The sequence below is a fragment of the Plecotus auritus genome, assembly GCF_963455305.1.
Source record: "Plecotus auritus genome assembly, chromosome: 4".
NCBI lineage: Eukaryota > Metazoa > Chordata > Mammalia > Chiroptera > Vespertilionidae > Plecotus > Plecotus auritus.
The window spans coordinates 85,469,639-85,486,158 of NC_137775.1; the positions used below are offsets into that span (position 1 = coordinate 85,469,639).

A 16,520-nucleotide genomic window follows, 5' to 3' on the forward strand; every position below is an offset into this window, starting at 1 on the left:
ATAGGGCTTCACAGATTCAGATTATTAAACAACTCACTTTTCATTAGGTTACAGGCAGACAAGTCAGAGGCAGGAGAATTCTTTCATTTATTTCTTCACTGAATAATCAGCAACTGTCTGCTAAGTGGATGGATCAGTAATATATACTGCTTGGCATGTCAGTTGTCATTATTAAAAGCAGCAGGGAATTTCAGCTTGGTGCACATATACAGCACAATGAGTGATTATTTTCCCAAACTTTAGTGCTTGCAAATATGTTCACCTATCCAGTTTAATTTTCTAATTTATTATTTCATGCCTTTCTAGCCATGCTCTTTCTTACCTAAAGGAAGAACATATTTTAATTACTCTAAGGATAATTATTTTATAAATGAAAAAAAAATGAACATATCTAAACAGAAACCAAAATGAAATAAATTAATGATTAAATTATCAAATTTAGACAGGAAAATGGCTATTAAGTAAATCTAAACATTTCCACACAAAATTCTGGGCATTTTTGTTTAAAAAATACGGAAAACAATATAAAATGAAATGTTATTAGGCAGAGTTCTCTAGGTCATGCAAATTATGTCAATGACTGCAATGACAAAAGCTCCTACAGTGAATTGTGGGTTATTAAATAGTTTCAATGTAATTTTGGCATCAGGTGCATTTAATCCTATGAAAGTTGGTTATTTATGTATGCCTTGTAATGCGACCATATCAATAATGAGAATAGTGGACTTGGGTATTCAAAGATTTAACACTCTTGTTTTAATATTTAGAAATGGTAATTAAGCTCATGCTTAATTTTACCCAGCCTTGGAACTGTCTCAGGTGCTGACTAAGGGGTATGCTTTGTGAGTAAGCCTGTGTACTGCTTGAAAGCCACCAGACTATTAGTGTCTCATCTCTGTAACTCTCACAGGGGAAAAAAATGTTGGTTAAAGCACTTTTCTTGTTAATGTTCCTACAGTTATACAATGTAATGTAGTGAGAAGCTTCAAGTACAGCTTTTTTTATTATTTTTTGAACTGATTATAAATTTCTGTAGACTTGAAGTTAGTACAATTATTAGGGGTCTTAAAGGACCATATAAATATTTCAGTAACACTTTAGTAGTAATTTATCTTATAAAGATATTTGTGAACTTAGAAATTCATAAAAATATGTCTCAGGAATGCCAAGTTATTTTGAATTTTCCTTAATCATGTAGGAATAATTGATATCTATTATCATGGTACTACTTTTAATGCAATTCAATAAAGGACTAGAGAAATATAGATTATTATGTTACATTGTGATGTCATGAGATGTTATGTTTTTAGAAGTTTAAATTCCTAGTTTAAAAGAATCCCTAAAGGAGAGGAGGCCCAAAGTTCCCACTGATGTTAGATGAAGGAGTCATATATCATGACATTCTGTGGGACATTAACAATAAGAAATGAAGGAGAGCCTTAGCTGGTGTGGCTCCTTTGGATGAGTGTCATCTCTTGCACCATAAGGCCATCAGGTTGATTTCCTGTCAGGGCACATGCCCAGGTTATGGGTTTGATCCCCTGTCAGTGTGCTTGCAGCAGGCAACTGATCAATGTTTCACTCTCACATCAATGTTTCTCTCTCTCTCTCTCTCCCTCCCCCTTCCTCTTCCTCTAAAGTCAATTAAAACATATTTATAAAAAAGAAAGAGAAAAAGAGAGTACAGTGAATGAATGGGTAGTTCAGCTTGCAGTATTTGAGATAGTGATTTAGAAAAAAACTGGTAAAGTCAACTGACCCTAGGAACTACAGAGTAAACACCTGTATCACCTATCACTATTTTCATATTTAACTATTCCCTATTGTGACTAATGAAACTACATTTTTGTTGTTGTTAAAATAAGAGGACAATAGTCAGAAATGCTGTAAATAACTTTGCCTAGTGGCCTTATAGTGAATATAACTGAGATGACACTTTTCCAAGTAGCTAAGGCTTTATTGTTCTTTTTCTTAAGGTTTTTACCTTTAGGCTTCAGATCATAGATTTCTTAAACAGAATAATCCTGAGGAATTTTACTAAAATTATCATACCTCAAGGGAGGAAAATAAAAATGAAACAAACAAGGAAATATTTGATTCCTCTTGATTGAGTTATGAGATGAATATAATTGTTCAATGTATCTCTACATGTGCAAACCTATGAGGAATAATTTGTTATTTCTTTATTTTTAGTATAGTTAGAAAAACCTGGTTTATAAATTGTCTCCTCACTTTTAGAGAATGGAGGAAAATTTTGAAAATGAACCAACTACAAGCAATTTTGAGATTTTTGAGGGGCTCATATGAGATTTTTGAGGGACTCATTTGCTTCTTAGAGAGTGGGATTTCCCTACTTTGAACATATTTGGGGACGAAAAGATAACACATACTATTTTTGATATTGACATTTTTGTTCAAAATTTTGTTAAGCTTTCCTCAATAAGTATCTTTAGTTTTAGAGCCCAAAATAGTTACAAAGCAGAAAGCTTTAAATGGCTTTTTCATTTATTTGCACTATTTTAGGAGTGATAAGTGAGGCTGTTTTCATGAATGAAATATAAGAACCGAATATTAAAAAAATAGTGTTCTTAGATGGAAAGACATCTTTCTGAAAGTGGTGGTTTGCTATTGGACCATATTGATAAGACACTGGAGTCCCATAATTTCATACTTTTTATCATTCTTCTTTGTTAGAGAAATTAGCATTTTATTTAGCCAGGATTAAGAATTAGTGGGTTTTTGTTTTGGAAAAGAAATGAACATGCTCCACTTTCACTTTCATTCTTACAACTTGTCTATGGATGGGACAAAAGAGTTTCATCCTAGTGATTTTTGTCTCACTGATTCTAAAGCTTCCAACAGTGACCTGTTGCTTAAGAACTCCAATTTAGCCCAAAGTAATAGTAATGACATCAAGTGGAAAAGAATAGCTAAGTAAAATGCCAAATAACTTTGTGGTAACTTTGTGTCTTTCTTTTTGCTTAGGGTGAGCAAGTAGATGGAATTTTCCCTCCGTGAATAAGAAGTTCACTTGGAATTTTTATTGAAGATATTTACAGATAATTTGAATATTGTGCACCTCACTCAGTAGCCTCAAAGTCAATGTCAGGTTAATTCTCCTGAACCAAGCATTGTGCTCTGGGATGTCTGTAGAGACAACCAATCAACTGTCCTGAGAGATTATATATTAATGAATGTCCTATTAACCAGAATGCCCTAATAGGACTGCACATATGGGTATTTCTTTTACATTTAGCCTGGTCTCAATTTACAAAGTGAAAGAGCATGAAGGAGAGGTGATAAATCATATTGCTTTGTGGCTTTAATATATTGCCATTTAATCACAAGTTGCATGCCATTTTGTCTTTAAATACCCTTAGGAGGTAGCTAAGAGAGATCTCTGCCCTTTACAATCTGTGACAGATTTCCTACTGAAGAGCAAAAGAGCCTATTGCTGAAAAATATGCATAACTAACAAGAAAGTATAATAAAGTTGTTACTTAAATTCTGCCAAACTTTGGGATATCTGCATTGATGAATATTAGGTATAATTTTTCAGTACCCAGCACTTTAAGAAGAAAAGGTGCCAGAATTTCTTGATTGTACTGCAAAATAGATGCTGCATACTGCTGCAGGACTTGCAGGAATATGATAGTTTGGTCTTTTTCCAGCTCTCTTACTGTGGCTACCAATAGCCAGCCAACCAACCAAATGGAGTAATGGAAGCTATTTCCACTTCCCAGGGAAGATACTCTTGGCCATCCTACATTAGATAACTTAAATGCTTCCCAGAACATACTGGCGACTACCTGTGCCAAAATCCAAGGTGATAAATTATACACAACTGGAAAATAACACAAAATTATCTCCACTTTTCTTTTACACATGGCAGTCTATCTTAGTTACTCCTAGGGAATTCTTTGGCGAATTCTTTGCAAAGTTCTCTTTTCTCCACTGGTTTGACAGAGCCCCTGTTGGTAATATGGTTGCTCTAATAACCATGAAAATAGAGGAAAAAGAGACCTTTCTGTTCCTCTGTCTTGCCACGTCATCAGCCGTGTGAGAAACTAGAACACAGCTAAAAATGTCTCCTAAAATCACAGTTCAGATAAGTACAAACACGTGACATGAAGCAGGGGCCACACATAACCAATAGATGTTCTTACTCCCCTGTTTCTAAAGTTTCTTTCTGTGTTTTAAGACTTCATAACTGGGAAAAATAATAGGGACTGACTTTCTATAATTCATAAAAGTGAAAATTTACCAATGATTTTTATAAATATTTAATTTTCTTAGGAAAACCTGTAACTGGAAAAATAATAGGGACTGACTTTCTATAATTTATAAAAGTGCAAATTTAGCAATAATTTTATAAATACTTAAAACATTAAAATTATGTATCTTATAGAAGTTCTCAGTTTAGGTTACAAGCCCATTTAATTATGACAGCATCTTTACAGGTGCAAAAGAGATATGATGTTATCTGTAGGCTAGTAATCTGTATTAGTCTAGTATATGATTTTTAAACCCTATATATTTCTCTCTTTGAGTTGTTTTTCATTTTGAAAAAAGCAAGTGACTTTTCTATCATCAATAGAGAAGTCCTCATTAAGTACAGAGAAAACATAAAAAAGTATTCATTATATCCCAAGTATGTACAAAATCAGATCAATGCCAATAGCCATCCCTGGGAATGAATAATGCTTATCTGGGAGCTTGCTTGAATCTTCTTTTCAAGGAGTATCCCAGTATCCCATTTTCACCCAAAAAGTGATCTATGGCTCATACTTGCTGGTTCATGCTTGGAAATTCAGGAGTACTTTCTCTGTAAATATCAGATTATGAATCTGACAAATGAGAATAAAATATTCAAGTGGGATATATTTGCATATAATCAATTTGCTAGCAGTTAAAAATCTATAGTTTTGATGCACCATGCAATTCTCTGTGCCATATCCTAAACTGTAAAATATATGGAATTTACCCAACCTGTTCCATCACGCCTACTCACAGACATCCTAATGTCTAAGCATGTGGGCTCATTTCTCAACATCTTTTTAATCTTATTCAAAATGCTGCCTGATCCAACTCCAGGAAACTTCAAACACAGAACAGTTCTCTTGCCTTTCTATCTAAAATGATGGTGACTCAAATCTTGGCCATTTAGCTTAGAAATCAATGTAATTTATTGCTGTGATAACTATATATAGTCCCGCCCATGCCGGACCAGATGCAAAGAGGCTTTGTTGCTTTCATTATGATTTTTCTGATTTCATTTGGGTAAATATATTTGTAGTCATGATTTTGGAGATAAACCAGTAAAAAAAAATAGCTCATTTTTCATCTACACAATATATTGTCAGATCATTGCTTACAAAGGGTTAGTATAAATGCCTGTGCCACAGTAATGATGCTGAGTTTTATATTTAGATTCAAGATGGGGAGATTTCAAGGGCATGGCAATTCAGCTATAGATGGGTTTGGAATCAATGTCATAAAATTGGTCACAAAATATTTTATGACACAGAAAGAGCAAAATGTCTTTTTCTTTTCCTTTTTTTTAAGGAATAAAAGTGCTTCTAGATCTCTTTTGGAATAAATTACAATTTTCAGGTTCACATTTGAAAGGATTATTAATGCCATTTGCAAACACCAACAAAATAGACTGAACAGAGAGATCCCTCTGGGAAGAGGTTAAGCAAATCATTGAATTCTCCAATCAATAGGAGATACCATCTAAATTCCAGTTTCAAGGCATTGTATTCTCCGGATCACCATGAGATGAGCAAACACAAGACATTAAAGGATGCTTAAGTACTGACTGACACAGAATCTGGTATGTCCTTTACCTGAAAGTCCTAGCCTCTAGGACTTTCCAGAAGACATTCTAGAAGAGGTTGCTGCCATTGACACCCAAGAAAGGCAATTATTCTCCTTGGGAAAGAACTTTCTATGGAATTTAGGCCCTAGGACCAAAACCTACAAGGCATTTATTACTAGGTGATATGATAATTTTAATAAAAGTTGCAATAACCATGAAAATAGTGTCTTTAAAAATCTATGTACTATTAGTAACAATACATGCATAGTGCCAGGCATTCATTAACTATTTGGTCATAAAAATATGTGGCTGTAATTATGATATTTACAGCCAACGTATAAAAATACATCTAATTCTGAATGGCAATGGTTAATCTCTAGCTCTAACCACAAGCCTAGAAAGATTAGCTTATTATGGGAAGGTGTAATGGGTAATTACAAAGTGGACAAAGCTCTCACCCTCTTGAATTCAACATTCAAGAATGGCTATTATAGCATCATAGGAGCTTCTTTTGTCACAATTCTTCTAAGCTCACAAGGTAAAACCAAAGATTCTGTAGGAATAAACAGGAATTAAATGGGAAAGGAACACTCACATGATACAACCACAGTAGAGAACAATTTTTTCATAGAATATTCATGCACAACTTTCAAAGAGGTTCACAGTCCCTGAAAGAATTAATGGTATGACCTTTAAGTACACCCTCCATTTAGAAAAAAGTCAGTAAGGTTGAAGTTAGCATATGATTACCTTTAAGTATAATAGGTTAAGAATTTAACTTGTAGCCAAATCTCTTTCTACAATTCAAGTGAGTACCTCTTTGAAGCATTATTAACCATAATGGAGAGTAGGCTCTTATGGTTTCTCAATTTAAATATAAATTCTGATGGAAGAAAACAAATTCACATCCAGTTTAAATTAAGAAAAGGTGTGGTTTTAACAAACTTGAAACCTCTCACTTTAAGGAAAAAACATGTTCCAACAAAACAAAATATTCTACATATCTGAGACATTTCCTGAAGGTTTCTTCTCTTCTAGGAGTTGATTGGCCATCTTCTAGCAGTAGATAAGTTCCTTATTTGGACACCATCATTATTTTACAAGTGGACAAAGAGCAGGAGGAAATTTGAAAAGCCAGGGAGAGTTGCACACAAGCTATTGAAAAAGGCAGAGGTTGGGTGTTAATCTACAAATCATGATCTCATATTTTAGAATGTATTTTGGCATTCAGTAAATGGAATTCTTGGAAACATCTGTTCTAGAGTGAGGTTGGGAGGTCATATGATGCTGTTAGAGTCTTCCTGGACTTAAATTACTGCCTGGGGCTATTAGGGCATTTTGAGTGGTATATTAACTCTTCCAGAACAAGAAATTCCATTTCAGTGATTTATTGCTACAGTTCACTAAAGAGTACCATAGTATCCTGGAAAAGAAAATGTCCTTCTAAAATTCCACACCTCTAGTCACTTGAGCAATGAGAAATTCATATTTATCTTAGTCACTTTAATCCTTGAAGATATAGCCCCCAAAAGAACTATTTTTCCCTCTTCCAAATAGACACTATTAAGTGATATTAGAAATTTCAGTGGTTTGGCGATATATGCAACTATCCCCATATGCATTTGGCAACTGGCATGCTCAATTCTTTCTTTATGTATCATCCTGCAACATTCTGTGCATGTGCAATTGTAGGTAATTAAGGAAAAAGTAGGCAAGCTTTTTAAAAATTGGTAAATGCTTGGGATAATGGTATGACCTGGAAAGAAGTAGAGTGATATGATAATTAATGGATTTCCTCAGGTGATTACCTCTCATCTTTTGAAAGAGATGTAAAGAGGGGTAAAACAAATCTTTACAAATAATGAGTAAATTGTGAAAGAAGAATCCTGCCCTCCATCCCCCACCCCCCACCCCAAAACCACACCCAATTCTTCAGAAATTTCTGCTTCAGATATGAGATCATGGTCTGCATGTCTACTAGTGCCAAACACCAGTTCATTCTAGCAGAGCAGTTCAGGAGGTAAAAGGCTAGGGTTACCTGTGACATGACTTTACATATAATGCAAGAACAATAACCCTATGTTTATGGCAATTATTTTCCATACTTGATCTATTGATATTGTGACCAGATGAACACAATTGAAAAGACATACATAATTTCTAACAGGAACACAATTGCGTCAAGGTAGGACAAATCAAACTCCATTTAATAAAATAAAGTTTGGCTAAAGTTTTTTTTTTATTTTAGAAACAGTTCTCCTTTCTCTTAATTTGTGGTAAACTCTTTATTTGTAAAAGGTACACTGTTTTGTTACTTCATTCATCCATAAAGTTGATTTCCAAAGACTACATCTACTATATCTCTTTCCTGAACTTAACTGAGTCCAGGAGATTGAGTTTTTCCCTTTTTTTTTTTCTTAGATTTAATATTTGAGATTCAATTAAAATATACAACCCAAGTTAGTGGGAAACAGTTGCTCTTTTCCAGGTAAAAGAGCTTACTAACAGATTTTATAATCATTGGATATTTGTTCAGTCCTACCTGAAAATTAACTTATTCTACTACTTGGCACAGGAAAAGGCATTTTCTAGTAATTTGTGACAGGATGCACAGCACTAATCCAAGTAAGCATCCAACAGACTTAGTCTATCTGCTGGGGAGCAGTTCTAAACTTCAGCTTTTAAGCTTTTTTTTGAGAGAGGATTCAGCCGCCGTTACAATTACTTGCCACCTGTGGGAAGCTACAATCATCCTAGAAGGTGGGCCTACCAAGGAGCACTTTTCAGGTAACAAAAACAATGATACGGCAAGAAGCTACAAAATAGTAGTTGCAGTGACCACCACTATAGTGATTGTGGCTTGGGTTAATGTTCCAAATATCAACTCAAGGAATGCAAGAGACTTTATAGGATTAGAGTATTTTCAATACACTGAGAACCAGTAGATGGTGCATGATGAATGATGATGGCCCATTTACTCCATATCATTCTACTAGCGGCCTAGTTATGCCTCCTTTCTTATATAGTAATTTTCTCTCTTCCATGGCAATATATTTTTACCATCTAAAATGAGAACACTTTAACTATTGCATTCTCTTTCTCTCTCTCTCTCTCTCTCAAACACACACACACACTAACTAGTGCACCCTTATACACACATGTATAGACAGTACGTATAAAAAAGCTCATTTGCAGTGGTTGAGCTCTCTGAAAGCAGCCAAATCAGCCTCCTTAATTACAGAGAACCATTAAAAGCCAATAAAAAACCCATGTCAACTATTTAGCTCTAACACGAGATTTTAAACCTTGTCCATGTGGCAATTAATTCATATGCCCTTTGTGTGTTTTTTTGCTAAGTCTTCCAAAGCAAGAATCTCAAAGACTGACAACATGATATGTAGAATCTAATAGAGTCACATCTCTGATCATTTTGCTTAACACAGTTGAATAATACTCTTGCTGCTGAAACACTGGAGTTGATTTTGAATGGCCACGAAGGCTCCTTATTTGGCTAAGGCTGATTTGACTTTCTAGAGAAAGGCCAGCCTATCTGCAAATGGACATCTCCCTCCACACAAATGCCAATGTACAGTAAACACACACATATATGTACACAGAAAATGGATCGGGAAGTCCTTTGGTTTAGACGGGATTAAATGTGTACTTCCCAAGTGCATAGGTTTCCTTTGACCAACCTGTTCAAAAACCAAATATGAAAAGTGCCACGGCAGTTTTGACATTTTCTATGTCTTTTTTCCCTATTTGGAGGCCCCCTTCCCTCTCTTCTCCATCTCTCCTAAGCATTTTATTTTTGAAAGCAGTTGGTTCTTTCGGACTTTTAACACTTCTTTGACCCATCCATTCCTTGGAAGAGCTCTAAGATCACATCCAGAAACTTATCTTTAGTGGAGAACAAGGTTGAAAAGAAGGTTTCCCCTTCTTTGATTCCCTCTTTCCCCCAAGAAGTGGACACCTTGACGTGTCATGAGGAATTCACTCTTGATCTGACTTGCCTTGTTACCCCTGGCCAGCCCAAGCAGCTGAGGTCTGAGCTTTACTCGCCCTGCATCGTTGTGCAATACTGGAAAAGAAAAATAATCCATTAGTTACACCTTCAGACTGTGGTGACGTGATCAGGGTTCTCTTGAATTTCTATGCATTCAATCTCCTCTCTCTCCTTTCGCTTGGCACGTTTCTTTTTCTTATGGTGCTTTTTGGAAGGGGGGAAAAAGGTTAGGAACACAGGTAAGATAACAAAACAGTGCAGAAGTGTGCAACCCCCGGTGAGCAGCAAGCATTTGAACAGTGTGAAGGTCAGGTTCGAAGGCACAAATAGGAGGGGGACCAACCCAATAAGAAAAGAAGTAATATTTTGCAAAATGGCTGTCCCATGCTCTTGCAGGGAGATTTTTATACAATGTGTTCGGGTGTGCTCAGTTGCTAATACAAATGTGTAAAGCAGTGGTGCACAGTGGTCAATGGCGAAATTTAAAGTGTAGATAAGGCACAAGGTAGAAATGCAATCCATGTCGACGTTCCATAATGTCATTAAGCCCAGGACCCCCAGCTCAATTGAGGTGACACTAAGGATTAGCCAGAAGTTTCCCAGAGGGTGGATCACTAGGAAAAAAGTCAAGATTAACACCAGGAGAACACCAAAGCCTGCAATCAGAACAGGCACTGTGACCGACAAGCCGTAATGGTCCATGAATACAAAGGAGGGGTTGAACACGATGAATCGGATGCTCTTGGAGAGGGACAGGGGCCTCAGCTTTTCCAACACTTCTATGACTTCTTTCTGCTTGTCTCTGCTAGTCCTGGCCACCAGGTACAAGCGAGAAGCAATGATGTTGTTCTCATCCCCTGCCTTGGAGAAGATGATGTCATTGCGAAAATGCTGGAATTCTGGCTTTTTTAGAAATGAACTCTGTAGGACACTGATGAAGTCGCTCTTGTTATTGGCACTGATGTTGCTAACTTTCAGGAACTGGTAGTACTGCTCCACCCAGGACATGGCAGTGAACCCACTGCAGAGTCTCCGCAGGTCCTCCTGGACGCTGCTGTTCCAATACTGGAGGGGCTCGTAGACGTAGAAGCCTATCACGGGGCTGTAGTTGCTGAAATATTTCTGCTGGACCATGGCATAGGAAACACTTGGGGAATCACTGGCTAGCAGATTGATGGTGTTGGCTCTGTCGCTGATCTGCAGGCACCCCATGAAGGAGAAGGAGGAGTAAATGAGATAGAGGATGACAACAAAGGGTTTCACATAGATGTTGGTAATCCATTCATTGTAATGCTCACGGAGGAAGTGCTGAATAAAGTGGTGCTGGTAGGGGTTCGTCTCATGATGGGATGTCTGCTGATGCCCGTCACTCATCACTGTCTGGAACCACACGGGTTTGCGGTCCAGGTATTCTGCAGAAGGGATTTTACAGCAAAAGATGCTGTGGTAGCGGTTTTGCTCTAGTTGGCCAGCGAAGACCAGACAGGAGCCAAAGAAAGAAAAAATGTAGAAGTAGTTTAACAGAATGGAGACACACATGTTCTGACAGAAGACCTTGACAGCCTCTATGTTTGTGAATGGGCTGGCACCCATGCCAAAGGTAATGAGGTACAGGGAGCTGGTCATGGTATAGGTGACCATCACATCAGAATAGGCATCTGCTACCCTGTCTTTGAAGGGCAGATTTTCTCTGGTTCTCCGCCATCCAGACAGAAGCTCAAATACTCCTTTAGTTCCATGACCTAATTTAAGAAAAGAAGAAAGAGAATAATTGTTTTTTTTTATTTTCTCCTATGTGAATGCAAATGAATTCCTGATAGGTTATCTAAGGTAAACAGTACTTTATACTCTAATCCTCCTATCAGGATCTCAAAATTTGAGTTACATAGCAGGACATATTTGCTCCATGTTCCCACTTTAGGAAGGTCCAGATTTATTTGTTGGAAAAATTAAGTATTTATTATCCATTCTATTAATTTGACAAGTTGTAATATAATGTGGCATTATCTGCACACACACTGTCTCCTTAAATGGATTATAAATTGTCAAGAGCAGGGGCTGTTAGTCTTGCATCTTCAATGCCCTTCAACACCAACTCAGTGCTTGATCAACTGATGTATTGACTGATAGTCCCTAACCTCCATTTCAGGCTGATTTACATTCTGATTTAGGAAATTAGAAGATGATTTTAACACTTAAAAATAGCTTTAAATTGATTTTACAATGTTAATAATCTGCTTGGTGGCCAAATGGCTTAGAAACTAATTCCTACAGATTTGATTTACACTGGATGTGAGTAAAAAAGAAAAAAAAATCCGCCAGGTCATATAAAAGATAAGGCAAGACTATCAGAAGGCAAGACCATCAGAGCAAGAGATCACAGCCAGCATTTCGCCTGGGCTCCTCAGAGAGCCTTTATTCACAGAGATGTAAACTGACTAAATGTTTGACTGCCTCATTAAAGTACATAGAAAATGCTTCTTTTTAGAGCCAGCTTCTGTGCACATTTTGATAAGGGAAAATAGACCAAAAAGTTTATTCAAAAATACTACTTGAACACCTACTATGTGTCTGAAGCTAATAGATACTGAGATGTTTTATTTCAGGAACTTGACAGCTCTTAAGATACCACCACTTGCTTCTTTCTTACAAAATCAGAAACCGTAAAGGTATCATACTATATCTGCAGTTTCTCTCTCTCTCTTTTTTTTTTTTCCACTTGCCTGAGTTAGCTCTGTCAATGATTAGCCACGATATATCAGTCGATAACTGTCTGCCTGAATGGAAATCTTCATAAATAGTCTTGCCCTTGTAGCCACAGCAGTACTACAGACAAACCTTTCCTATGCCTGGACAGAAGCTGTGCTTGGGCTATTGTCCAAGAAATCCACTAGACAAAAATGTAGCATAAAGGTACCAAATGAATGAGTTTAAGAAAACCTGGAAAATGGACTTTGTGTGGCACCTAGAGAGTGGAGTTCTGGGTTACAGACCCAGTTTACTTAGCAGTGCTTTAACAAACATATTATCATGGCTGAGGTCTCACTATAATCATTTATTTTGTGTTGTTCATAGAGTTTGCTAAGTGGCCTACATAATTCCTTTCCTTCCTTGTCACTTTTATTTGGGACTACAATGTGCACAATTAAAAACTTTATTTCTCAGCCAACCTTTCAACTAGGGGTGGTTCATGTGACATATTTCCGGACAATGTGATGTAAGAAGAAGTCATTTAAGGATGCTTATTAGAAAACCAGATGGAGCTTTGTCCCAAATGACATCATGGAGCCACCAAAAAGAGCCTTAGCCTATCTTCCTCTTGGGTTCTCTTTAAAGAAAATCAAATCTCTATTTGTCTAAATGGCTGTAAGTAAGGTGGTTATATGCAAGTGAACCTATCCTAACCAACAAAGTTTTGTAAGTGAGTTAACACTTACCCAAACTTCTTTTATGGGGATCTAAGAATTCTTGCTTTATAGTTAGACCATGGAATTTACAGGTTTAAATGTATATAATGCTGATCTTTGATTTTAAAGATACATTGGTCCACCTATTCTGGGGGTTACTATTAACTATTAATTGTTATTGCACTGGAATTATTATTCCAAATAAAAACCTATTTATTCTCCAAAGTTCTTGCTTCTGAGTCTCCAGTCAGGAAAGATCCTTTAACCAAACAAGTAGAAAGGGTTCTGAGAGCAATCTCCCTTCTGGGTAACTACCCCAAAACTCAAAAATATTTATTCACAAAGACATATGCATTGTTCATCGCAACATTATTCACAGTGGCCAAGACCTGGAGACACCAAAGTGTCCTTCAATAGAGGATTGGATAAAAAAGATATGGTACATATATACCATGGAATACTACTCAGCCATCAGAAAAGATAAAATACTGCCATTTGCAACAACATGGAGGGACCTTGAGATTATTATGCTAAGCAAAATAAATCAGTCAGAAAAACCTAAGACCCATATGATTTCACTCATATGTGGAATATAAAACTGAAACTCATAGACACAGACAACAGTATGGTGGTTACCAGTGGGAAGGGGGTGGGGAGCAACAAAGAGTAAAGGGAGCCAAATAGGTGGTGACAGAGATGATTTGACTTTGGGTGGTGGGCATATAATGCCATGTGCAGATTATGTGTCCTGGAGATGTACACTTGAAACCTATATGGTCCTATGAACCAATGTCACCCCAAATAATTTAATAAAAATTACTAACCCAACATATATGATCACTGAATTAAGTCTAATAATTCTTAACATCAATTGTTAATTTCCATCTTCTGCAAGACTCCTTGACCAAACAGGATACTTGTTCTCTTATTCCCTTGACAAAAATGTAATATTAGGATATTAGTTAAGTTAATTAAAATAATTATTTAAATAGAGAACTTCTCTTCTGAAATGAGGACTCTTGCTATCTTTGTAGCCACAAGGGGAGGGGAAAGGCTATCTGGGGTTATAGCTAAATTTGGCTTGCCTTTGCTAATGGTCACTTTTATGGAATATTAGGTACACTATGTAGGCCAGCATGTTGCTTTATACAGTACAAAGGTCTGTATGTGTAGGAAGATGTGCTAAACTATATTAGGTTAAGTAATCAAGTAATCACTTTAAGTGTGATAAAGACTGAAAACTCAATTTCCAAACTTTGTTTGGAGATGGCATGTTTTATCTCATTCATAGGTTTAGGTATTTTACAAGGTATTCCTATCAATATTCACTCACTTGATTCTCATCATAATTAGGTTACTTCCTAGCAGTTCATATCTCTTACCTGCTTTAGTTAGGGTAATCTTCTCTCTCCATGAACCTGCCCGTGATTAGTCTTATCTTCTTAGTTTTGTTAATGCTATTTTTTCTGCCTTATATAACACCTTCTCCTAATTACTGGTCATTTAATTGAAATTCTATCATTGGACAGTTAAGCGTCAGCTCAATTTTCATCTTTGCCAAGAATCTAGCTCTGAAAATTCCAAACACATTGATTTTTTTCTGATTCCTAAACTCTATTGCATCTATTAGTAACTCATTTTAACACCCAATCATGGGCTGTTTTGCTCTGGAACAAAATTACTTTCTCAAGGTATGGTCAATCTCTGGTTAGATTGAAAATTCTTCAAGGTCAGAGAATGCATTTTATGTTACATTTATACTCTGCAGAACATTTGGCAAAGTGATAGATGACCAGAGATGTCCACGAACCTCTTATTGAATTAAATCAACTGTAATTCTTTTTTAAAAATACGTTTTTTATTGATTTTTTGAGGGAGAAAGGAAGGAGATGGCTAGAGAGATAGAAATATCGATGAGAGAAACATTGATTGACTGCTTCCTGTACACACCCCACTGGGGATTGAGCCAGTTCTATTCCTGGGCATGTGCCCTGACCAGGCATCAAACCAGAGACCTTTCGGTTCATGGGTCAGTGCTCAACCACTGAGCCACACCAGCTGGGATACTGTAATTCTAGCTGGATTCAGAAAATGTATGTATCTTTTAAATACTTATTCTTCATTATTAAAATAATATACTTAAAGCATCCTATTTTCTGTGTCAAGAAGTTATATACTTTGTAAAAATTAATTTATTTCCTAATTACTATTGATATACCATATTATATTAGTTTCAGTTGTATAACATAGTTAATAAACATTTACTTACCTTATGAAATGATCATTCAGGTACATCTAGTACCCATATGACACCATATAGAGTTACTAAAAAGTTATTGACTATATTCCCCATGCTGTACCTTACATCCCCATGACTATTTTAATAACTGGCAATTTGTACTTCTTAATCCCTTTTACCTTTTTCTTTACCACAACCTCCAGCTTCCCTCCCATCTGGCAACTATTAATTTGTTCTCTGTATCTATGAGTTTGTTTCTGTTATGTTTGTTCATTTATTTATTTTTTTTTAGATTCCACATATAAGTGAAATCATATGGAATTTGTCTTTCTCTGACTTATTTCACTTAGCATAATACCCTCTAGGTCCATCCATAATGTTGCAAATGGTAAGATCTCATTTTTTTTATGGATGAGTAATATTCCATTGTATATACAGGGGGGGCAAAATTAGGTTTACAGTTGTAATACAAATAAATAATATAATAAACAATAAATAATGATACAATGATAAACTCGGTTTTGCATGCTCAGCAGAGATTAGCTTGCTGTTATGGCAGGTAAAGCTATTGTTCAAAACATATATTTTAATGTTCCAAAAGATGACTGACAAATTTTGATTATGACTCCTTTCTACTATATTATAATTTATAAACGGTGTCAGAGTAATACAATATGTATCTCAGTTGGGACATTATTGAATAACTATTATTTCCTTTTGCAAAATTTTATGAAAGAAAATAGAAAATGATTTGGACAGAGTTGAAACTGGGGGAAAATTCAAAGAGAAAATGGATATAAATAAAAGACTGTGTGTGTGTATGTGCATGTATTGAATATTCCAAAACTTCGGTATTTTGTTGGGAAAACTTCTTTCTAAATAAAAGAAAATAGAAGCATTATGCAATAACAAGGAAAACATACATGAAAGCTTGTGAATATACCTGTGTTTGTGGAAATCACCACTAGGCTCAGATGGAAGAGCATTTTGACTTTCTATTGGGCTATAAGCTATGTGACTTCCCAAAGCCAACAAAATGAATAAATA

At 36.0% G+C, this 16,520-nt stretch overlaps 1 protein-coding gene across 4 annotated transcripts in view; it reads right to left on the bottom strand.

The window, feature by feature from the left end:
- Nucleotides 1–5,568: 5,568 nt before the first annotated feature.
- The window catches only part of PTCHD4 (patched domain containing 4), a gene marked incomplete at its 5' end in the record, with an annotated part of 186,474 nt that continues 175,522 nt past the window's right edge, over nucleotides 5,569–16,520 (bottom strand). For all 4 annotated transcript variants that reach the window (XM_080667000.1, XM_080666998.1, XM_080666999.1 and 1 more), the window contains one exon: nucleotides 5,569–11,569. In XM_080667000.1, the coding sequence (XP_080523126.1) occupies nucleotides 9,936–11,569 (1,634 nt within the window). In that variant the 3' untranslated portion in view covers nucleotides 5,569–9,935. The remainder of the gene's footprint in view (nucleotides 11,570–16,520) is intronic.